Source organism: Diabrotica virgifera, chromosome 7 (genome assembly GCF_917563875.1).
Source record: "Diabrotica virgifera virgifera chromosome 7, PGI_DIABVI_V3a".
Taxonomy (NCBI): Eukaryota; Metazoa; Arthropoda; class Insecta; order Coleoptera; family Chrysomelidae; genus Diabrotica; species Diabrotica virgifera.
The window spans coordinates 87,301,945-87,328,632 of NC_065449.1; the positions used below are offsets into that span (position 1 = coordinate 87,301,945).

The following is a 26,688-nucleotide window of genomic DNA, read 5'->3' on the forward strand; positions in this document are numbered from 1 at the left end:
ACGAGAAAAACATCCCTACCCTCAATACCCCTTCCTTCAATATTGTACAGAAATTTTGGGTTCTTTGCGAATTTAAGAAACAGTTTCTCTTGGTTGGAAATGTTGGTCGTGGAATCGATTTCGCTACTGATACATAGGATAAAGAAAGCTTGGTTAGATGTTTGAGACATATTGACTGTTTGACACATGCAGTCAAAACCACTTACATTTTTATATTGAAATTATACCTACTTTAGCTTCATCATCTTTAACGCCCAGTATAAGTGAACTGTTTAGTCAAAGAGGAAAATTGTTATTAGTTTGTGAACGTTATAAATTTAAAGAACAAAAACGAAAATTAGCTTCAGGTGAAATAAAGTGGAGATGTGTAAAGGATAATTGCAAAGCTTTTATCAAAACAATTGGAGAAAATAAGAATTGAATTACGACTGGTATTACAATAATTATAATCATGTTCCAGAATATAAATATATAAATTGGTTACAATAATTATAATCATGTTCCAGAGTCAGATAACCTATTAGAATCCTATATCTATATGTATTTTCTATAACTTATAGACTTATCTATCTATTTAATAAAGTTATTCTATAAATGTATTTTTTTCCATTGAAATGTAAAATTATTTGATAGTAACAATTAATATTCCATGAGCCGAGATGGTATATTTTATATCGGGCAGTTTTAATCTTTACGCTGACTTGGGACATTTTTAAAAGACCTACTTGTGTCTTGGGCCAAGATAGACACTGCCCATTTGGTCCTACCATCGTACTGGAGATCTTCCTCTGGATCTTTTGCCCTCTACGTTGCCTTCAACTATCATTCGTTCCCTACCTTCTCTTCTTCTAGTTATGTCCAAAATATCTCAGTATATTTTGGTTGATAGTTGTGGTGATTTTAGTTTTTATGTTAAGTTCTCCCTAGTATTGGATTATTTGTGCGATGTAGGGTTAAAGGTATGCGCAATATTCCTCAGTATATCCACATTTCATATGCCATTCGAATCGGCTTTTTTGATAGTCCAAGTCTGTGAAGCGTAGGTGGCGATAGGAAATAAATGCTCGAACAAGGTATAATTTTGTAATACAAGTGTTCTTCCATATTTTTTGGAGTTTTGCTATATATTTTAGCATATTATCATATCGTTTGCTTCTTTTCAATTTCATCCATGCCAAAATCTTGGCACAAAGTATAAGAAAAAGGCTAAGTCAATATTCGGAAAAAGTACTGGGAGAATACCGGGCAGGTTTTAGAAACAACAGATCAACGACTGACCAAATATTTGCCTTAAAAGAAATACAGACTACCTGTTACGAACATAAAACAGTACTATATGCTTTGTTCATAGACTGTAAGCAGGCTTACGACACAGTAAATAGACAGCAAATGTACGAACTGATGAAAGAATTGGGGATACCAAGTAAAATTGTCAGGATGGTAAAGATGACGATGGAAAACACAACAAACGAAATAGCTTGGAAAGGGTATACATCCAAAAAGTTTGAAACCAAGGAAGGATTACGACAAAGAGACCCACTATCAACAACGGCATTCAATCTAACATTGGAAGGAATAATCAGGAAAAGCAGAATAAACAAGGAAGAAACGATATTTAAAAACGGCCACCAATGCATAGCATTTGCAGATGATCTGACGCTATTAGCAACAAGCAAAAAAGAACTACAAAAGTTAATGAAAAACATAATAACACAAGCCAAAAAATTCGAACTTAAAATAAATGAAGAAAAGACAAAGTATATGATAATGGGAGAGATCCAAAAAGAAAGAGAGAATAACATCATAGTACAAATAGATGGAGAAAAAACATACTCGTTCAAAAGAGCCAAAGAAATTATTTACCTGGGAGCCAAAATAGATGAAAATGGTCATGAAGATGGGGAGATAAAGGCAAGAATAGCTAAAGGAAATAAAAAATATGGAGCATTACACACATTATTGAAATCCAAATACGTATCAAGAAAAACAAAAATAAGAATTTATAAGACTGTTATCAGACCTACAGTAACATACGCATGCGAAACATGGGTGCTCAAAAAGTCAGAAGCAGACCTTTTAGAAAGATGGGAGAGAAAAATGCAAAGAGCAATATATGGAGGTGTGAAAATAGACAGTGGAGAAGAAGAACCAATAAAGAATTGGAAGAACTATATCAAGAGCCAACGATCACGACGACGATCAAAGCACAGAGAATACGATACTTGGGGCACATCGAGAGAATGGGAAGTAAACGAATGCCAAAAATGGTAATTTCACGAAGACCAATACAAAAGAGGAGTAAAGGCAGGCCAAGAAAAAGATGGAAGGACCGTGTGTATGAAGACTTGAAGAAAAGTAACTTTGAGAGATGGAAAGAACTAGCATTGGACAGGAGGAGATGGAGAGAGGTGGTGAAGGAGTGTATAAAAAGACTAAAGTGTAATTAAATAAAATGTATAAGTTTTATAAGTTATGTAAGTTATATTAAGTTATTTATTATATTATAAATGTAAACATTTCAGCCCTAGGCCTATACAAGGCCTGTTGCGCTTAAAAAATATATATTTTAGCATATTATCATATCGTTTGCTTCTTTTCAATTTCATCCATGGTTTGTTTATTGTTTTTTTTTATCTAAACAGTTGTTTAAGAGCCTAGGCGCAAATATTTTACGGCTATCCCTACTTTTTCTTTCTTTGCACGGCAAATTACGTGTAGTAAAATGCTCACTGGTATGGAGATGTAAACATTAGTTGACAATGACATTGTCATTAATAACATAGATATGGCTATTTTACCGTTACTTGTATAATCGCTTAAATTATTAATTCAGTTAACTAAGAGAATTTTTTTTTATTTACAATTTGCTTCAACCACAAAGGGTTATTAGCAATGAACTGTATTGACATCAATATACAAAGTTTATATTAAATTTGGTTAATGAGTCCTATAGTACGTAAAAAATTTACGATTATTTAGGATTTAGGAAAAATTTAGGATTATTTTTCACTAAGTATGTATTCAGTGTTTACAATAATTTATATAATATACAATAAAAATCAATAATCCAGAAAAGAAAAAAGTGATAAAGTGGTTTTAATAATAACGTGTGATCCAAAATTATTGTCACCATAGGTGGCTTTGAATGACAGAGATAGCTATACAGTGCATGTATATTCTTAATTCAGATATGCTTTCCAGTTTACGTCAACTTTGTAGTGTACATCAACTTAACAAGAAAAGTTAGATTATGTAGAGATGTTGGTGGTGGACATATACAGCATATTGTTTGATTTTATTTATTATTGTTACAGATAATTTTGTTAATTCGTTTTATTTTTGTAAGGTTGTGTGTTAAAGGTTTTGACTGATTTTTTATGTTTTATAATGTTAATCAAAATTAATTGATAAACCAATGATATGAATTCAAATTAAAACAAGACATACGTAATTTTTTGCAAGGCTAGCTTTGATCCCAATAATTGTGGATCGCTCGTTATAATATTATTACAATGGAACACTTAGATAAATTTTGAACATCTTTAAAACAACAAAATACTTGGATCACAGAATATACCCTGGTGTATTCTGTGCTTGAATATTCCGTAAATATTGACAATGAATAACTTTTTATTAATTTCACGCCTTAAATCAATTATTTATCAAATAAACTATCAATATTATTTTTAATAAACAACTCAAAATATTCCTGAAGTCGTGTCAAATATTTAGTAGCCTTGTTTGTGACTGTCTTGTTACCACATTCTGTTGGACTGCGTGCGTTGTATGACAAAAATAGCGAATGTTCGATTTGGAAAATATCACCACGGACATGATGTTCGTTTTTTTCGAATCCGGGAAAAACTAATAAATATTTTTAAAAAATTTAAACGCAGAATGAAAGATTACATCATTACCGAGGGTAAAAAGTCCCTTAGAATAAACAAAAAGTTTCTTTTGAATGAGATATTTGAAATTAATAATCGCACTTAATTTTCTCTTCTTATTCACCCGTGTAACTTATTAAAATAAACATTATAGAAATTTTCAGGGATTTTGTACCCTCGGTAGTGATGTAATCTAACCATAGTGATAAGACAAGGATTTATATTAGATTGCTATTATTTTTATTTGTTTTTGAAAAGTTTGTTAAAACTATTTTATATTTTTAGACCTTCATCGACAACAGATGAGCTACATTATCCAACAAATATGGATTACTTTTCCGCAGAAAAACTTGGAAAACGACAGGAAAATTGTGATTATCATTATCCAGGTTGCAACTTAAACTTTTTGCAACAATTCTCCCGATTTTTGAAATAAGATTTGTACTCAATTTAAATAAAAAAAATTAACGATATAGGTATATGTATTTATTTAAAATGAACAATTATTAACATAGGTTCGTATTTTTCAAGAGCTATTTTGATAATTTTAATTAATTTATGTCAGTGGTCGAAGAACCGGGGTAAATTACCCCAAATTAGGTAAAAATTAAACTTTTGTGAGTAAAAAGTATATATTTTTAATTTGCTATTTATAAAAAGATGTGATTTTTTTGTTTTTTTGCTCTTCGCCATGGGGTAATATCAACTTACACAAAAATCTTTTTGGGGTGATGATTAAAAAAGTTCCACGATCGCTGATTTATATGATTCAGGGAAGACAAGTCATTCGACAATTGAATTTCCCGTACATTTACCGTGACGTGAGACCATTTGTGGTGTTAAAGTTTAAGTTCAGCGTTTTTTTTTTGTGTATTTCAAATATCGAGTAAGTGATCGAATTTTTAATGTTGAGTTTCTACAAATTATATTTGAATTGATTTCGCGCGGGTAACTGGCATTCAAAATCGCTGGTTGCTTCAAACGTCATTTCTGAAAGAATGCTTCATTCTGCACAAACGTGCTAATAAACATTTTTGTTTCAAATGATCTAAGTTACATTTTTTGTTTTCAGCTTGTTCGTATAATTTTTAGAGGCCAAATTTGTGACGATGGACTAAATAATTAGACATTAGCATTAGACTATTAATAATAAATTAAATAAAAAATATATAATATTTTATTTTTCAAACCAAACATAATAAATATATCCTAGTCATATCCTATTGTCGTAGTAGCTGGTTCGTAATGTTGACATAATTCTTCATAATGAGAACATTTACTGAAAAAGTTCTTAATAAATGTAGCTTCAGTCCCATTTTCTCTAAAAATAAAATAAACAGTTAGGTTGTTATTAATATCCTAAAAACAAAATTCTAATAAAGATGTGGGAAACGAATAGAAATATTTGTAATGATATTTATTAACTTTTAAAAGTGATTAATATTTATAAACACATACAGTATGGTGCAAATGAAAGGAATAAATACGTTATTTCGTAAACCGGCGACTTTAAAGAAAAATTACGAAATAGGTCGATTTTTATTTTTAAATTTATGATATTTTGGCATATATGTAATACTATTAGTGACGTCATCCATCTGGGCGTTATGACGTAATCGATGATTTTTTTAATGAGAATATGGATCGTGTGCTAGCTCATTTAAAAGGTTATTTAATTCTCTATTTAGTAATATAAACATTTACATAATTTAAAAATGTTTACCATTTTTATTCAGTTGCAATGCGAAGGCAAAACAATATTACTTTTCAATTAGAATACGGAGTGCAATCCAGCTCTCTGAATCGCGATTTTCGATTCTTATTGGAATCTCATCGGAGAGAGCGCAGGCTTGTTCTCCATATCCTAATTGACCAGCACCGAGAGCTTTTACCACACATTGCAGCTGAAACAAATAGGGTAGGTGACTAGCGTCATCTGGCAATTGAAATATGAAGTTTTTCATTCCTAAAAGCAACATTTATTTACATAATTATTTATACAGGTTGTCCAAAAGTTTTTTTGAAATTTAATTATTTGACAAAGAAAAAAGAAGAATGTATGTAATTTATTTAATTGCTTTTCGATTAACGTCAATGTTCAAGCCAGCTCCCGCCAGTCACCTGCCTCTTGGAAGTTTGAAAATTTAATTTATGCAAAAAGCAATGTTTATTTGTTAAATAAACATTTTTTCTGATTTGTAACAGCAGTAAACTGTATTTTTAATTAAATAAAATACATACATTCTTCTTTTTTTGTCAAATAATTTAATTAAAAAAATTTTTTGGACACCCTGTTTAAATAATTATATAAATATTTATATTACTGAATATAGAATTGAATAATCTTTCAAATGAGCTATTACACGACCCCTATTATCATTAAAAAAATCATCGATTACGTCATCACGCCCAGATGGATGACATCACTAGTATGCCACATATACCAAAATATCATAATTCACAAATAAAAATCGACCTGTTTCGGGATTTTTCCTTAAATTCGACGGTTTTTTAACAAATCATATAACGACAGTAAATAATGTATTCCTTTCATTTGCACCATACTGTATATAAACGTATCATGAAAATTATCAAAAAAACACTGAAGGATAAGTTAGACTTTTATCAAACGAAGAACGAGTTGAATTTAGATCGGGATACAGCACAATAACGACCACTTACTAGTGATGAAGAACCTAACACAGAAGTCTGCAGAGGTCAACAAACCATTGGTATTGATATTAGTGGACTAGGAGAAAGCATTCGATTTTATACTCCAGCAGAAAATGTTAAAAGCATTGACAAAATGCTGAAAAGACCATCGCTACACTAATATAATACAACATGTCTAATGATATGATGCCCACAGCTGGCGATCGGCTGGTCGACCGTAGATGATCGAAGGAATATCCATGTTGGCGCATCCCCTCTACATACCCGACTAGGCGAGACCAAGGGAGGAATGGTACGGGGAGCGTATTTAAGACGAGGAGGAGAACTATAAAATCAGTTATTCTTGACGTGTTGAATTAAGAATAGCTCAATGGCAGAGATGCGGCGGGTTAAGCCGGTACTTTGCCGAGATGAGCGCCTTGGTATTTAGGTGGAGTTCTACCGGAACCGTTACCGCAGTGAGCGGTAGTGACGATGGACGGGTGACTGCGTGTCGCTGTTTAATGTTATTGCATTGGATTGAAATGCGATGGCTCAGAGTCTGAATGTGTAGATGGGTTAATTTCGTGTAGCTAGATTGCTAAGGCAGGTCTGAACAAGTATGGTATCAACCTAAATGGAGAGAAGCTTAGTCATTTGAGTTTCGCGGATCACATTGTCATTATAGCTGATCACGTGCATGAAGCAATAATAATGTTGAAAAAATTATATCACGCTTTCTTGTAGGTCGGACTAAAAATTAACATGAGCAAGACGCAAATAATGAGTAATCTGGTACTAAATCGTAATATTGCTACCTATGGAAAGGATATTGAGCAAACTGTGTCGTATAAATACTTAGAACATGAAATTCGGTTGAGCAGAAATAACCAGATATGTGAGGTCCCATGTCGCATAGTATGTATTAACATTTTGAAAGTATTTAAATCGCACCTACCAATATAACTGAAAAAAATCTTTGACCAGTGCGTCTTACCTATACTTACTTATGGAGTGGAAACATTGACACTCGCAAAAAAGGTAATAAACAAGATTCGCTTGACTCAAAGGGCCATGAAGCGCCAGATGATGGGTGTCTATCTAAGTCGGCGCTCACAACGAGGCGCCGACCCTCGCTCCCTAGTATCGCTCGTACCATAGTATCGATCGCCAGGTAAAATAAAATGCATTATGTTAAATGCGAGGATTCACGAAAATGAAGAGAAGGATACTCTGCTCTAGGCGAGGATACCATCCGATGGTCTCCGTTATGAACGTACCTTAAGCGTGTGCTCACTACGGATACCAAAGGATGGTATCCTAGCCTAGAGCATAGTATCCTACTCTTCATATTCGTGAATTCTGGCATTCAAAATAATGCATTTATTTTACATAGCGATCGATAATATAGTTTCGATCGCCAGGTAAAATAAATACATTATTTTAAATGCGAGAATGTACAAATATGAAGAGTACGATACCATGCTCTAGGCTAGGATACCATCCTTTGGTCTCCGTAGTAAGCAAACCCTTAGCGTGTGTTCACTACGGAGACCAAAGGATGGTATCCTAGCCTAGAGCATAGTGTCCTACTCTTCATATTCGTGAACTCTGGCATTCAAAATAATGCATTTATTTTACATAGCGATCGATAATATAGTTTCGATCGCCAGGTAAAATAAATACATTATTTTAAATGCGAGAATTCACGAATATGAAGAGTACGATACCATGCTCTAGGCTAGGATACCATCCTTTGGTCTCCGTAGTGAGCAAACCCCGGGTGCGTTCACTACGGAGACCATCGCATCGTATCTTAGCCTAGAGCTTAGTATCCTACTCTTCATTTTGGAGAACGTTCGCATTTAAAATAATGCATCTGGCGATCGATAATATGGTACGAGCAGTACGAGGTATACCAGGGAGCGAGGGTCGGCGCCTCGTCGTGAGCATAACTTTACAGACCGAGTTCTAAACGAAAAAATATGTTGTAGAATAAAATAAACGGGGGTTGTCGAAAAAATCCTGTCGCTAAAATGCAATTAAGAAGGTCACGTCGTCAGTTTCTCTAAAAACTGAGAGACAAAACGGAAATGTGTTTTGAGTGAAGGTCAAGATAAGAAGGACTACGGAGCAGAGGTCGTCCACTAAGATAAGAGGCCTTACCTTGCACTGAAATTGGTTACGTGTACTCTAGTAATCTCTAGTACTTAGATTTACTAGGTTTCACCCGTTTGATCAAAATCACACTTCTTGGAGGTGAGGACTGGAATTGGTTAAGAGAGACTAGAGATACTGTCTGCAAGGAACACTTTATGATGTTCAAAACTATCACTTTGAACTACAAAGTGAGAACTAACCGAGAATTATAAGAATTCTATAACAAGCAAGATATACTAAAAATAATAAAGGCAGGAAGATTAAGATGGGCTGGTCATGTCAAGAAAAAAGATCAGCATCACGGTAAACTAGTATGAGAGGGAAGTCGGAGGGAAAGACTAGGAAGACCAAGGATGCGGTGAAGAGATAATATTAAAGCAGATTTACGCGCTCTGAATATTGAACACAAAAACGAACTAGTAAGGGACTGTTGTAAGTGGAGTCAGGTGGTTAAGTCACCGACGATAAACCTTGGATTGTAGGGTTATAGAGAAGAAGAAGAAAAAGATTATTTTATTCTTAAGTTCAAAAGCTTCACCAGGCAATGATGCGATGATCAGCTACTATTTCTAAATTATCTTTAATGTGCAAAGAACGTACGAACAAAAATATTTACACCTCAATCTTTTTGCTGCTTCAGACTATCTTGTTTCTCCAAGCTTTTTAAACAATCAGCTAAAGCAGTATTAGTTCAAATTGTTAGGAAGGCAGAAAAATAGATACGAGGCCTATGACGACAGATGTATGGTTAGCTAATTAGATAAATAGATGGATAGTATATTTACTTACCTCAGTATAATTTTTCCTAGATCGCAGAAAAACCCACAAGTTTCTGTAAATTCAAAATTTGAAAATGTTTGGCAAATATGTTTCATTACACATGAAAATCCCTGAACAGCAAACCTAAAATAATATAATGTTATGAAATATCTCACATAGATATAGCAGTTTAATACAAAATAATTGTTTCCAACATTTTAGATGACAATTTTATATTATAATTGCAGAATATGTTATGTAGGTGGAGATGTAAAAAATTAACAAAGGTATCGGAAGAATAAATCAAAATAAAATAAAAATGGAGACATTTGAAAAACAAAACCAAGAATCAAAAGTCAAAAATGTAACACAAAAATAACAAAATGGGTATCACCACGTGTGAAAAAATGAACATAATATGCGATACAGTATAAAGAAGAAGAAAATCACTAAGGGAAATAAAGTTAGTGATAAATGATAAAAAAACGTAAAAAGTTGATAAAGGAAGGACCAGTACCTTAATCTATCGCCTGAAAAGTAGATGAGAAGAAGAAGAAAATATAGAGCATATAAGTCACGAATCAACAATAAAGGAATATTTCGTGGGCTCACAACCAAAAGGCACTAAGTCAGAATTTTGGATTTAAAATATTGTTTATTATTTTTATTTCAATTATTTTAATTGTTTATGTAGTAAACTTTGTATCTAGGGCTTTTCGTCTTCCTCGTATTACGAGAGATGTCGCTGTTTTTGCGTCTCAAAGGTAGAATCATTGCATCGGGATGTTTTCAGTAGTAATAACCCAAGGACATTGATAATTGTTCGAAAAAATTTTATAACAGATTTCGAAAGCTTGTTGCTTGGAAATAGACCGACGCCGTAGGCGGAGGTCTGTTGCCTGTAAGCAACAAGCTTGAGAAAGTTGTTAAAAATTTTTTGAGCATTTATCAATGTTCGAGGGTTATTCGGATAGAAAATTTTTTACTGTAAACAGTATTCTTTGATATATTTGATTCGATAATTTCATTAATATTCTCATCAGTATTACAACCAAATCGTGACATTTTGAAATATTGAATATTTGAAATGTCAAAATCGAAATGAAACGAAATGTAGGTATCCATAGCTACATTATTGAGTGAAAACAGCCCACGGGATCTGTTTTCAGTATAATGTTGGTTTTATTGGTTGTATTCAATCAGATGACCACAAATTAATTGATTTCATTGGATTTCTAATTGAGCAAAAAATTTTCCCTTAAATAGGCAGGGTGCTGATATTTGGTTTAGAGTTGTGACTGCATAGCTCCACTGAAGATGCCTAGACGCAGAAATAGCTATCTGGAGATGGTGGTCCACTCTGAATCAAATAAAAACAAGAACTGATAAAAAACGGGTAAAAATACTAATGATAATTCATACAGACATAATAAGCTATTTGAAATACTTTTAGAATACTCTACAAGTATTTAATATTTCAAATAACTTATTATGTCTGTATGAATTATCACTGGTATTCAAACTTTTAAATCTATTTATCTCAAAAGTTAACATTCTGACTTAGTGCCTTTTGGTTGTAAGCCTTCGATTTATTGGTGGATATATGAAATATTGGTGGTTCCCGTATGTCCTTACTTCTTCTTCTTCATGTTCTGTGCTCGATTATCGAGCGTTGGCTATCAAATTGGCTATAGTAATTTTGTTGACGGCAGCTCGGAAAAGGAATGCAGAGTATCTGTTACACCATTCTCCCATGACGTTCTTCTTTTACCTGGCCCTCTTCTTCCGTCTACTTTGCCTTATATTATTAAATGGAGTATTATACAGGGTGTCCCGAAAAGATTGGTCATAAATTATACCGCACATTCTAGGGTCAAAAAAAGTTCGATTGAACCTAACTTACCTTAGTACAAATGTGCTCATAAAAAAAGTTACAGCCCTTTGAAGTTACAAAATGAAAATCGATTTTTTTCAATATATCAAAAATTATTAGAGATTTTTTATTGAAAACGGACATGTGAAAACGGAACATCATTCCTATGTCAGATACATCTTAAAACAAAATTGTAGTAAAATTTGTCCACCCCATAAAAATTTTATGGGGGTTTTGTTCCCTTAAACCCCCCAAACTTTTGTCTACGTTCCAATTAATGCATTATCGTGGTACCGTTAGTTAAACACAACGTTTCTAAAACTTTTTTGTTTGTTAGTATTTTTTCGATAAGCCAGTTTTTATCGAGATGCGGCTTCTTTTTTAATATAATTACATAAAAATTTTCTTAATGTTGTTCTGAAGCTATTTCCTTGTGGCATTTTTATAATTAATTATTTTCTATGGGAAATAAGCCACAATTTTACTAAAAAATGAATTTATTAACGTTTCGAATAGTATTTTGTATTTTGACAACGAAACCCGATTTGGGCTTCGAAACGTTAATAAATTCATTTTTTAGTAAAATTGTGGCTTATTTCCCATAGAAAATAATTAATTATAAAAATTTTCTGTGGGTTTTGCTCCTTTAAACCCCCCAAATGTTTATGTACGTTCCAATTAAACTATTATTGTGGTACCATTAGTTAAACACACTTTTTTGTCTCTTAGTCTTTTTTTGATAAGTCACCTTTTATCAAGATGTGGCTTCTTTTTCAAAATATACCTAAAAATGTAAATTTTAATAGTTATTTTCCTAACAAGTGCAGAAAGTCATACTTTTCCGCACGCGACTGCAGTTTGCCGAACGACGCGAAGCGGGAGTTCGGCAAGCAGTCGAGTGCGGAAAAGATACATTCTGCAAGCGTTAGGAACAATATTTTTTATACGAGTCTTTAAAAAATGACCAAATTTTAATCAATGAATTTAATTAATATGAAAATACATACACAAATTAGTTCTTTGACAAGGTTGTCAAAACCAAAGTTTCAGCATAATTGGTTAGCATGACGACGATCATGGTTTCCATGACGACGATTCAAAACCACTGTTATTGTCTACTGATTTGACTTTCGAATATTATGTCAAAATTATTTTATTTCATTGAATTATCGCTTTAATTTCATTAAAACATGAACATAATAAGATATATTTTAAATAAATTAGTAAATAATATCTAAATATTAGTTTATTGCATGCATTATAATTACTTTAAGGCCATATTAACATATCTAAATTAACACGCGTGCGGAAAAGTAAAACGCGTGCGGAAAAGTAAAACGCGTGCGGAAAAGTAACACGCGTGCGGAAAAGTAAAACTTTCTAAACTAATATGCGTGCGCGAAAGTAGACATTTTTGCACTCTCGTAGAAAAATAAATTTTCAGATTATTAACAGGTCTCTATAATTGTACTTTTAACCATAATATACAAGTATGTGGTGGATTCGTCAAATATTCAAAATATCTCGATAAACACTGGCTTATCGAAAAAGTACTAAGAGGCAAAAAAGTTTTAAAAACATTGTGTTTAACTAATGGTAACACAATATTAATTTAATTGGAACTTACACAAAAGTTTGGGCGGCTTTAAGGGAACAAAACCCCCATAAAATTTTTATGGGGTGCACAAATTTTACTTTAATTTTTTTAAGATGTTGCTGCCAAAAGAATGCCTCATGTCCATTTTCAATAAAAAATCTCGAAAAATCTCATTCAAAAAGAATTTTCGATATATGAAAAAAATCGATTTTTATTTTGTAACTTCAAAGAGCTGTAACTTTTATGTGTGCACTATTGTATATATGTAGGTATGTGAGGTTCAATCAACCTATTCTTGACCCCATAATCTGTGGTATAATTTATGATCAATCTTTTCGGGACAACCTGTATATCTGTGGGTGGCGTATAACTACATACATTAGGTGGCGTCCCTACTATAAATGAGGGAAACAAAGGGGTTTTGATTTGGAAATAGTATGGAAAGGAACGATTTGTTTCCATTAAATAATATACAGGGTCCTTTAGTTTTAGATATTTTTTAAAAAGAAAAGCCAAATCTCTTCAAACATGTCACTATACCACATTATAAATGGTACCATCAACAATGTAATCGTAATCATTACATCGGGCAGTAAACTGTCTAATTATTCAAGAATGAAGCCGATTGTAAAAAAAAAGAAGATAAAATTACAACATTAATATTTTATTTTATAATATACATAAACTATGCTAAGCTTGAATATTATAAACACTTACTGATCTGGTATATTTGTAAGATCTTCATGAATATCCCTTTTAAAAAATTGAAACCTACTTTTTACGTCATGGGGTAAATCATAATTTACTCTCACTGTGTAACCGAAGGCAACCACTTGATTGTAGGATAGGGTGTTCAATTTTCCATTAAAACGAAACTGAAAATAAAAAATGTTTTTATACTGCACATGAAAAAGTTGCAGTTTCTAATCTAAATTACTAATGGTAGGAGAGCCCAAGCGAATATTTTTGCAGTTACTCGAGCGCGTCAGAAAATCACACGGGAATAAACCTTGTACCCTGTAAAAGTACCCCTACCATATATGGACTATTAATACAGGGGAGTTCGTTAAGGGGGGTCCGAAAAAATCTATCCTTAGAAAAACTCGAAATCGTCAGATTAAGATAAGGTAAGCTAAGTACATGCAGAATAGTATATTTTTAGAAAATTTGACGATTTAATCAGGAAAAGAAAATGGATTAGTCACAAAGTTTCACAAAAAAAAAACGATTATTTCGCGATATGAATGTCAGTTCGAAAAATTGGGAAATACGTATTCAATATTTTTCAAAAATCTATCGAATGATCTCCTTGACCAAACATTGTCTTTTACGGAGAGGGGCGGAGGGTAACTTTCAAATTTTAAAGAGGAACCCCACGATATTTCGCAAAATAAACATTAGATCAAAAAACTGAAAAATGCATTTTCAATATTTTTTTAAAATCTATCGAATGACACCAAACGCGATCACCCACGGAGGTTGGGTGGGGGGTTACTTTAAAATCTTAAATAGGAACCCCATTTTTTATTGCAGATTTGGACTTCTTACGTAAAAATAAGTAACTTTTATTCGAGACTTTTTTGAGTAATGGATAGATGGCGATATAATCGAAAAAACGATTGTTGGAAATGGACAATTAAATTAAAAAAAAAATGTGTGTGTACTTTGTACGCACGTAAGAAGTTATACTTCTATTATATGATTCCAACGAAATTAATATATGTACTTTAAGCAGTTTATTTATATTTTATTTAAATATTAAACTAATTTTAATACTTACTACTTTCCAAACATTTTTATTAAAACAATATCAAAAATTCAAAAAATAAAAGAATAAAACACACACAAACATATTGAAAAATTCACCAAAGAAATGATTTCTGAACAATAATTGTTGACAAAAATTTTAAATAAATACGCATTTTCTGAAAATAATTATATAACAAATATATTCACAATCATAAAATGTATAAAAAAATAAAAAAAAACAATGTGTGTGTGTGTACTTTGTACGCACGTAAGAAGTTATACTTCTATTATTATGATGATTTCAACGAAATTAATATATTTAACAGGTTATTTGTATTTTATTTAAATATTAAACTAACTTTCTTTACCTACCACTTTTAAAAAAATTTTATTATAACGATACCAAAAATATAAATAAAAGAATATGGAATCGTCCGGGATTTGAACCCGGGACCTCTTGATCTCCGGTCACACGCTCTACCACTGAGCTACAGGTTACAAGATTTCTCATACATACTGACAAATTTGACATGATTAAGACAAATCCAAAGACACAAAAATTATAATAAATAATACATTTACTAAACAATACTGAAACATTTACAATTAAGTACGTACCTGTTGCTTTTAAAAACTATTTAAAAAGTTACTACAATTATAAACTTGCTTTTGTCCGTGTCCTCACAACAATAAAAACTAATATACAATATTTGTTTATCATAACCTCCATATTGAACAATTTATTGTCCTGTCATTTGAACACCCAATTAGAGCAAAGGTATAATGCGTCTGCGCCGGGGAACAAGGTTTTTCTCTCCCTCTCTCTCTTAGGCTCTCATCGCGCCTAAAGAAGTATAACTTCAAAAATCGAATGTCCCCACTAAAATGGAAAATTTAACTTTTTTTAGTTTTAGGACCTACTCTTCACAACCCAATAGGTCCCTATAACACTCGAGTAACTGAAAATTTAGCATACTTTCCTCCCCTACTATAAACTATCACACAGGAAAAGAAACGAATGGATCCGTAACAAAAGAAAAGTGAAAAATGTCTCAAGTAGCAAAGCTTAAATGGAAGTTCGCGAGACACGAAGGCAGAAAGATGAAAGATGAAAAAGGCGATTTTACATTGGAGACCGTGGAACCACAAACGAAAAAGTAGAAGGCCACAAATGCGATGGTCAGATGATCTGAAGAAACACGCCGCGCCGGGTCAAAATGAATGCAAATTGCATCAGATAGAGAGGCATGGAAGAAGGAAGAGGAGGCCTATATCCAAGGATGTATGTTTAGGGCTGATTAGATAGATCGAATGTTAATTATTACACCTTCCAACAAATTCAAGTGCATATCCATATTGAACAATATAATTTTAACATAAATAATATCTAAAGATCGGACACATAATTCGAAATATAATTAAAGATTGAATAAGAGAAAAATTGTAACAAGAATAGGTAACGTGTGTGATTATCAATTAAGAGAAAAGTTTGCTCTGAGAAATATAGCCACTTCTTTTTCTTGTAATTCCTTCTCCTGTCAGAGGTTGGCCATCATAACAGCTATCCGTACCTTATTGGCGGCTGCTCTGAAAAGATTTACTGAGCTGCAACTATACCACTCTCTTAAGTTTCTCAGCCAGGAAATTCTTCTTCTACATATGGATCTTTTCCCGTTAATTCTGTCCTGCATTATGAGCCTTAATATTTCATATTTCGCACCTCTACTAATGTGGCCCAAATATTCCAGCTTTCTTGTTTTGATGTTCTTTATCACCTCGCAATCCTTTTGTAGCCTTCTTAACACTTCTGCATTCGTAACTCGTTGGATCCATGGTATTTTCAAAATCCTTCTATAGCACTACATCTCAAATGCTTCTTCCAACTTCTTTAATGTTGTCTACTTTTAATGTACAGCTTTCCATTCCATGCAACGAAGTCGAGAACACGTAGTATTTTAAGGCTCTTATTCTCAGCTTCAGAGGTAGATCTCGATTAACAAACTTTTTTTTTATTTTTATAAATACTTTTCTTGCAATTTCGATGCGTGTCCTTATTTCTCTATTTTCGTCGTTGTTTTCTGTTACCCAGGTTCCCAGATATTTGTAGTTATTCACTCTTTCTACTTGTTTTCCTTCGATATCTAGTCTTCCTGCTGTGTGTTGCTTAGAAATAATCATGAGCTTGGTTTTATTAACGTCATTTGTAGTCCATATTTTATACTGACTTGATGTAATCTATTAACTAGTCGTTGCAGTGCTTCTAGACTGTACCCTGTTCTTCCTCTGATATTGCTTCCTTAAAAATATCTTCTCTGTAAAGATTGAATAACAATGCAGACAACATGCAACCCTGTCTAACACCTCTTTTGATTTCTATGGTTTCCGTTTCGATATTTTCGATTTTACCCTTTGCTTTTTGGTTCCAGTACAGATTGAAAAAAAGTTCCAGTACAAATATAGCCAAGAAAAATAAAAATAAGACAATAAGAAATAAATATAATATCTTTATCTTCTTATTTTTGTTATTGTAGGAGAGGATCCTGTTTATTATATCATCCCAGCTCTTGTGATGTTTATATCATACTACTTTTTCGAGAGTCTTCTCAGTAGTCCTTTTTTATTGGGATTATGTGTTTTTACCCATTTAGCGATTCTTCCTGGGTCCATTCTGTCGACATAATATCTCCTTTTGCGGAGTCGTGCTAGTGTCCATCTCACTACATCCTGGGCTCCATTTTCTATTAACGTATCGTCAGTCCTTATTATATCTTTGAGAGACATAATTCTTCTTATGATTCTTAATACTGTCGTTTCTGTAGTTCTCATCAATATTTCCGTAAGCGATGATTTAGCTCTTGTTTCCACCGACTATGTTTGTACTGACCTTACATACGCTTTATATATCTGGATTTTGCTCTCTACGTTCATATATTTGTTTCTGCATGATATCCCTCAAGTTTTCCGATATTCTGACTGTCTTGTTGACTTGTTTCTTCACTCTGCAGAATATCTATCATACGATACTATTCCGAGGTAGTTGAAACGCATGACTTGTTCTATTGTGTTCGTGAATCACTAGTTTACATAATATATGGGCTATTGGATATAACCATTGACTAAGTCTTTTCGTGGGGTATTAACATGTTTAACTTGTGTGCTGTTTACAAAAATACAGGGCATTACGTGAAATGGAAATTAGTGCAAAATAAGTAAGAATGATAAAAGTGACACTTACAAAAGTAGGGACTATTTTAGTCTAGAAATGGAAAATAAACAGATAAGTTTGTGAGGGGATGTGAGAAGAGGACCAACTGTCATTACTGTTGTTCAGTATGCTTCTTGAAATTGTTGTCAAAGAAGCTGGAATTAACAGAATAGAAATTGTATATCGAAATATGTATGAGCAAGAATTAAAAATAAGTACTAAAAATACTAGAAGCGAAAGCGAGAAAAAATGTAGGTATAGGTATACATAAACGAAGGCAAGACCAAATATATAGAAAGGGCAGAACGAAAATACCTATAAAGACGATTCCTGACAATAATCACAGAAGGATATCAAGTATATAAATTCAAAGAAGTAGAAAGACTTCAATACCTAGGAGCGACATTCACCAGGAAACCAAATATGAAGGAAGAAATCCAATAGTTATTAACAAATAAAAACATTAGAAGGGCTAGATAAGAATATTTAAGACAGTGATAAGAACCATACTTAGCATTATATGCCATTGACATGGACGATGAAGACGTCCGAACAAGTTATGCTATAAGCGTGGGAAAGAAAAGGCCTCACAAAAATATTTGGAGAAAAGCTATGGAATGGAATGTAGATAAAAAAGCCAAATAAAGAACTACAGAGGATGTATGGACAACCGATAATCCAAATGATGCCAAAGACTAAACTATCCAAAAGAATATTAACGAAAGGAATAGGAGGAAATAATAAAAAAGGAAGACCGAAAACCAGTTGAAAGAACGATGTTGAAAAAACATAGGAGAACTTAAAATCTACAGTTTAAAAAATAAAGAAGCAAAAAGAAAAGAAGGAAAAAGAATAGTAAACCAAGCCATGGGCCTTTTGGGCCCATGGCTTGGTTTACTATTCTTTTCCTGGTTTCACTGGTTTCCTGGTTTTACTATTCTTGGTTTACTATTCTGGAGAACTAAATTATAATAATAAAAGGAGTCATTTCATCCCAATCGTTGACTTAAAAGCAAAATGTGAAAAAGAATATACAAAAACTTGGAAGTCAATACAAGGAGATATACTAGCTATTTCAATGCAAAATTATCTACCCGTAAAAGTATGGGGTATGCAAACAAAACCTCAAGCCGTGTTTGAAGTTATGGTACAGTAAACAACTGTAGAGATTGTGCAGCGAAAAATATTGTTCATTGAATACAACAACTACAGGATGAAGTACACTGAAACATTAAAAATGCTTCTGGGTGGATCAAAAACAGTGATATACACAAAGATCTGGATATTAAAATATTTGATAGACCATCACTAAGTACGTGAAGATGACCGATGACACGTTGGCTTTGGGGCTGCTATGTTTTGGAGCTTATTCGCCTAGACCTGAGACTTATTAAAATCTTACGATCTCGGTGACTAGTTCACATCTCCCCGTGAAATGACCTTAACCTCAAATCGCTCGTGCAGAATGTCCAATATGGCATCATGTGTGGCACAGAACGCTATCCTGTATAAATCACATATTTTTGGTGTCCACCTCATCCAATTCAAGTCAAAAAAAGTTAGTAATGATCGACCTATAGTGCTCACAATTGACAGTGATGTCCTGACCAACGACGTTTTTAAATAAATATGTACAAATGACGCCACAGCCCAAAATCCACACAAAAAAGTGACCTTTTTGAGATGCATTGGACTCTATTGGATCTCGTCTGAATTGGTATTGTCTCAATTCTGACAATTCTTTTTGCTGACGTACTCATAATCATTCGTCAAGGAAATGAGTAACTGAATTTTCATTTTTCAATGAGAATAAGAATCACTTTCCCATTGCTCCAGAGCTAATTTAGTGAATACACGTGGTTTACCTTAAGCTCCTGGATAAGTTGGATTCTGTACGAGTACAAGCCCAAGCTATGACACAAAATTCGACCAAGTTGTGGTCTATGAAAGGCCGAGTTCTTGTAAACGGCGCGAAATCGACTACCTCGGATTCTCCTGCGCACTAGTGATGTTGAAAAAGTTACAAAGTACTCGTTACTTACGAATACCGAAAGTAACGATTACTATACAGAGAGGCAAATCGTTACTTTGATTACTCTGATTACTTCGTTACTTCGTACGAATGGTATCAGAGCGAGTCTAGTTATAGAGCGTTGAATTTGACAACCACATACTAACAACAGCATTGTTTATTTAATATGTCAGTGTGACATTTCACATATTTGCAAACATGTAATAAAAAACATGTATAAAAACATGTAAACATGTATAAAAATGTCTCGTTTTGACACTGAATCTGTAGAGTCAATTAATAGACGAGGCAACGAAGCATTAAACGTAGGACTTTTGTGCAGTAAGATGAATCGTCATGCAACTTTTTGCATTCGATTCGTGAGAGTGTCAGACAATTTTTGGAACTAAATTGATCTCCAGCAAAAATTTTTGTGCATGAGAAAAAGCATCTTTAAAGTGCAACTCGAAGAGATGGAAAATAAACAATTTAGGACTCAGGAAATATTGAAGGAAATGAGTTCAATTTTTATGCTTGGGGCTTTTGGAGGTCACTGAACACGAATTTCATGACGGCGATGGTCTGCGAGGTACCTGGTGCCCAGGGTGGAACTCGTCGCCTGGGAAGACCGAATAATTCGCGGGACGATCGAATAATTCGCGAAATGATGGATCGAAAAATTGAAAAATACGTGTTCAATATTTTTCAAAAATCTATCAAATGACACTAAACCCCCTGGAGGTGGGGTGGGGGTAACATTAAAATCTTAAATAGAAACCCCATTTGTTATTGCAGATTTGGATTGCTTACGTAATAGTAAGCAACTCTTATTCGAGACATTTTTTAGAATTCTGGATAGATGGCGCTATAATCGGAAAAAACGATTTTTTCGTGATACCAAAGGTAATTTATACATAGAAACGGTCTAATATCTCGAGAAATACACTTCCAAATAAAGACCAAAAAATACGTCTTTTATGTTTTTTAAGAACCTATCGAATAACATAAAACACGACCCTCCACTCCACCCCCTGGAGGTGGGGCGGAGTGTAACTTTAAAATCTTAAATAGGAGCCCCCATTTTTATTGCAGATTTGGATTCCTTACGTAAAAATAAGTAACTTTTGTTCGTGACATTTTTTCTAATTATGGATAGAGGGCTATAATCGGAAAAACACTATTTATTAGCTCCACCTATTAACAATTCTAAAAAATGTTTCAAATAAATATTACTTATTTTTCATGAGAAATCGAAACCTGCAATAAAAAATGGGGATTCCCATTTAAGATTTTAAAGTTAACCCCCACCCCATCTCCAGGGGGTGGAGTGGAGAGTCGTGTTTAATCGTGAAAAACATTAAATCTGTATTTTTTGGTCTTTTATTTGGAAGTGTATTTCTCGAGATATTAGACCGTTTCTATAATTTACCTAAGGTATCACGATAAATGGTCTTTTCCGATTATAGTGGCATCTATCCACAATTCGAAATAATTTCTCGAATAAAAGTTGCTTATTTTTACGTAAGCAATCCAAATCTGTAATAACAAATGGGCGTTTCCGTTTAATATTTTAAAGTTACCCCCACCCCACCCCATTTTAGGGGATGGAGTGGGGGTCGTCTTTAGTGTCCTTCGATAGATTTTTGAAAAATATTAAACGAGTATTTTTCAGTTTTTCGATCCAATCTTCATTTCGCGACTTATTCGATCGTCCCGCGAATTATTCGATCGTCCCAGACGACGAGCTCCACCCTGGGCACCAGGTACCTCGGAGACCATCACCATCATGAAATTTGTATTCACTGACCTCCAAAACTCCCAAATATAAAAATTGAACTCATTTCCGTCAATATTTCCTGAGTTCTAAATTTTTCATTTTCCATCGCTTCGAGATACACTTTGAAAATGCATTTTCTCATGCACAAAATTTTTTGCCGGAGTTCAGTTTAGTTCACAAAATTGCCTGACACTCTCTCGAATTGAATGCAAAAAGTTGCATGACGATTCATCTTACTGCACAAAATTCCTAGGTTTTGGGCTTTTTAGTGCTTCGTTGCTTCGTCTAAAAGAAGTTATTAATAAAACTGAGCCAAAAAATACAATCAATAACAAGAAGTACGTTTGGCGTCAATTTACCCAGTTTTGTGTTGAGAGAAACTACACTTTTAACGAAGAGACCCAAATTGGTAAGCTTGCGGACATACACATACTTCAAGATTGGGCATTTAACATGAAGCGGCAAAACGGGGAAGATTATAAGGAGTTCACAATAAAAACCATGTGAAATGTCACAGCAAAAATGTTACAAGATAAGTATTATAACGGCTACCGTATCAAGTTTAATCTATTCAATGTTATTGAGTTTAAATTGAATTGAGACGCCAAGAGCGCAAAACGCAGGGAACTTCAATCCAATCCAGAAAAAAGAAAGGAAAATTCAGTTTTTTTAAAATATGACGAATTTAAAAAACTTATTGACAGTTGCAATGAAGATACACCCGATGGTCTACAAAAAAAACTGTTTTGTTTTATGTTATGAATTGGCATGGATGGGTGGTGAAGGAGCTCGTTGTCAAGTAATCTACTTAAAAACTGAGATCGACAGCGACAGCAGTGGAAAAGAAACCGGACGCATAGAGTATAATCCCATTTTCACGGAAACAACACAGGGTGGAGACAAGCCTTTCGCAACGTCCAAATGGTTAATTTCCACCAAAATGGACATAATCATTTGTCCTATAAGGCTGTTTAAAAATTGTATGCAAAATAGGGACCAAATACAAAACTCAAGACTATTTCTAACAGAAAATCCTTCTTGAAAGACAGCAAAATGGTTCAAAAATATGGCAATTGGCAGAAATATCATTGGACAATCATTGTCCAATCCATTATGGACCTTCATCCAGGCGGAAAAAACTGGTTTAAATAATAAAAAAAAAATGGAAATTACCAATCATTCTTTCCGTGCGACAGCTGTTTCAAAACTGGCAAAGGAAGGAGTTGAGGAACAGCAACTCATAAAAATAACCGGGCATTCCAACACAAAATCTATATCTTCCTACCTGCAGATGGACCAGGAACACCATGAGATGATCATTCAACAAATGAGAACCAATACAACGGAGCCCCAACCTAGTTGTACCAAAAATTTAAATCCATATCCAAAGGAATAGGGAAATAATGTAAACAATTATTATAACTGTGTCTTTAATAATTATTAGTTTTTTTAAGAATGGGTTTTGTTGTATTGTTAAATAAATTGTTTAGAAAATTATTATTTCTTCATTTGATTATTTTTTTCACCTGTCAAATTCTGACGTTTTGCTTTTTCAGCCAATCACCACGCGTCGTTCTAGCCAATCATTGAGTGTAATACTGATAAAACAGCCTCTTCCTTGATAAAACAGTCTCTTCCCTGATAAAACTTAAGGTACCCTAAATTTCACATATTACGTTACGAACGACATTGGAAAATCTCATATTAGTTATAAAAATTGTGTTTTAAACAGTTTTTTATGTATTAACAATACAGTAAATAAATTGGTTCATTTTTAAATCATAAAATAATTTATCTATAACCTACTTAAGACATTGATCCTAGTTGTCTTAAAAATATTTCACAGATGCACGTATTTACTAATAATATATATTGGTTCACAAAATAATCTTTTCAAATACCACTCGTCCTCTAAATTTTGGTTGATAAATTTTTTCGTTTTCATACTTAAACTTCTTTATTTAGGGTAAAATCACTCAAACATACCGAAATGGATAAAATCACTCGTCCTTCGGACTCGTGATTTTATCATTCGGTTTGTTTTCGTAATTTTACCAAATAAAGAAGTTTTCGTGAAAACAAAAAAATTTATCGATAAAATTTAGAGGACTCGTGGTATTACCTTTGATAGTTTTACTTTCTTCATGTAATTTTCTCCCTAAATTATACTCGTGCATCAAAATAATCGGATAATTAAGTTTTCAAAGGTATTGTCTTTTAAAAACTACTGTCTTTAGTAAATTGTATTGCCTAAAAACTCTAATAGGCGAAGCAAAATAAAGCACTAAAATCGGCCTTACCTCCGAAAAAAAAAACGATAAGACGGATCCTAATAATTCTTTTTGCATTCGATTTGCAGGAAACTTTGTAACCCTGAGCCATAATATAATATTGAAAAACTGCATAAAAAATGCATTCTTAAAGTGCATCTCAAACAGACAATAAAAAAAATTCAGAACTAGTCAATTGTCGACGGAAATAAATTCAATTTTGTTACTCTGGAGTTTTTGGGGTCGCTGAAAACGAATATGACGTCGTAAGTGATCTTTGGAGTACCTGGTGCCCAGGTTACATACTGTTTACCTCGTTATTAAAATTCAGTAAAAAATTAGTCAAAAATCATTACTCGGGGGATTTTTAGGGTCAATAACGACGAATATGACATCGGAAGTGATCTATGGAGTACCTGGTGCCCAGGCTACCTACTGTTTACCCCGTCTTGTGGAGTTTTCGGCAAAAAATTTATTAAAAAATTAGTCAAAAATCATTACTTGGGGGGTTTTTGGGGTACCTAACGACGAATATTACATCGGAAGTGTATTCCGGGATATCTAGTGCCCAGGGTACCTCGTCTTCTGAAGTTTCGGCAAATGCATTAAAAAATTAGTCAAAAATCATTACTCGGGGGTTTTTGGGTCGCTGACGACGAATATGATATCGGAAGTGATCTCCGGAGTACCTGATGCCCAGAGTACCTACTGTTTACCTCGTTTTGCGAATTTTTCGGCAAATTCATTAAATAATTAGTCAAAAATCATTAAAAATAAACAGTAGGTATCGTGGGCACCAGGTACCCCGTAAATCACTTCCGATGTCATATTCGTCGTCAGCGACTCCAAAAACCACTTGAGTAATGATTTTTGACTAATTTTTAATGAATTTGCCGAAAACTCCCGAAGACGAGGTAAACAGTAGGTACCCTCGGCACCAGGTATTCCTGAGATCAGTTCCGATGTCATATTCGTCGTTAGCGACCCCAAAAACCCCCGAGTAATGATTTTTGACTAGTTTTTAATAAATTTTTTGCCGAAAACTTAACAAGACGAGGTATACAGTAGGTACCCTGGGTACCAGGTACTCCGTAGATCACTTCCGATGTCATATTCGTCGTTTATGATAAAACTCTCCGAGTAATGTTTTTGACTAATTTTTTAATGAATTCTAATGACGAGGTAAACAGTAGGTACCCTTGGCACCAGGTACTCCGGAGATCACTTACGACGTCATATTCGTTTTCAGCGACTCAAAGACCCCAAAATTGAATTCATTTCCGCCGATAATTGACGAGTTCTGAATTTTTTTATTGTCTGTTTGAGATGCACTTTAAGAATACATTTTTGGTATGCAGTTTTTCAATATTATATCATGGCTCCAGTTCACAAAGTTTCCTGGCGCATTCACGAATCGAATGCAAAAAGAATTATTAAGATCCGTCTTGTCGTTCTTTTTTTCTTTCGGAGGTTCAGTGCTCTATTGCTTTAACTATAGTAGTTTTTAGGCAATACGCTTTCAAGCAAAATTATCGACAATTTTGATGCACTTACCTCCCGGGGGTATAATTACCCCCGAAAAGAGATTGTACACAATTTGTATAAAATGTAATAATAATGGCCAAATTCTCGTAAAATAGAAATTCGGTTTAAAGTACTTACAAAATATTTACTGCTTTTCGTAAAGACCACCCTTCTTCTAACCCTACTTTTGGGTATTTCAGTAGACGCTGACTTAGTTACAATAGCACATAAAACGGTAATTGTTAGAAATCCATAAAAACTTAATTTATGTCCAAACATTGTAGTATAGCTTTTACCAGTATAAAGATGGAGAAAAATATAAAATTTAAAAATGTTATCAATTAAATTGGTTTGGTAAATATAAAAAATTGAATACAGTTACGATAACCATTCTTAGTTTTCTTTAGGAGTTACATAAAATTGGAAGTGTAAACTTTATCCTCGTGAATAAATATAACAGTAGCTCATACATACATTTTGTATGTACATAAGCATTTTTTAAGTTTTCAATAGACAGTGGCGTCACACACACATAATGATTTCTTCTTCGCTATGTTTTACCTACCCAGGATATTACATATTTGTATTTCTAGAAGGAATTGTAAGAAGATTGTACAATAGAAAAATTGGTGAAAATGCTTAGTTGTATTTACAGTGCATAAAATGCATCCAGAAGTGCATAAACATGTTAAAATCAGTATCCCTAACAACACAAAACATTCCAGGAATGTACTATCAAAGTTCTATTAATATTTGAATGTCCTGGACATTCAAGGAACATTCGGGGAACATCTGATTAAATTATTGGTAGAATGTTATCACAAGACATTCTATGAACATACTACCAATGTCCTATATTTTAAGAGAGGCCATTTACTATTCAATTTGCGTTAATTTTCAAATTTGGCGCGCGTGTATCTATGTAGGGTGTAGTGGCGTGGCGTGGTCATCACATTTCATGATAATAACCTAAAAATTTAGAAAATGGAAATTAGTGGTTTTTTTGCTGTTCTGTCTGTTAGTTTGCTATGGCTGGAACTCTTTTGTTTAAACAATTATGTAAGTATTATAAAATCCGTTTTCAATTTTCTTTATTCTTTATGAAACGAATTATTTATGCATATTATTAAATTGTAAAGAATAGAAATTCATTTTAATTTTTTTTAGAATCAGCTGAAAGTGGTATACAAAAAAAAACCAGGAAGGAAACATATAGCCTTGTGG

The 26,688-nt window shown here is 33.3% G+C and overlaps 2 protein-coding genes across 2 annotated transcripts in view; one reads left to right on the plus strand and one right to left on the minus strand.

Annotated features, from left to right (window-relative positions):
- The window catches only part of LOC114329643 (uncharacterized), a 33,340-nt gene extending 28,980 nt beyond the window's left edge, over positions 1–4,360 (plus strand). The window contains exon 4 of the mRNA XM_028278820.2: positions 4,173–4,360. Coding sequence (XP_028134621.1) covers positions 4,173–4,323 — 151 coding nt within the window. The 3' untranslated portion in view covers positions 4,324–4,360. The remainder of the gene's footprint in view (positions 1–4,172) is intronic.
- A 686-nt stretch (positions 4,361–5,046) lies between these two features.
- On the minus strand, positions 5,047–25,864 carry LOC114329644 (uncharacterized). The gene is made up of 4 exons (XM_028278821.2): positions 25,603–25,864; positions 13,646–13,803; positions 9,489–9,602; positions 5,047–5,208 (listed from the first exon to the last, which is right to left on the minus strand). Exons 1-4 carry the CDS (start codon positions 25,741–25,743, stop codon positions 5,097–5,099), a joined length of 525 nt encoding a protein of 174 aa, XP_028134622.1. The 5' UTR covers positions 25,744–25,864; the 3' UTR covers positions 5,047–5,096.
- Positions 25,865–26,688: the final 824 nt, after the last annotated feature.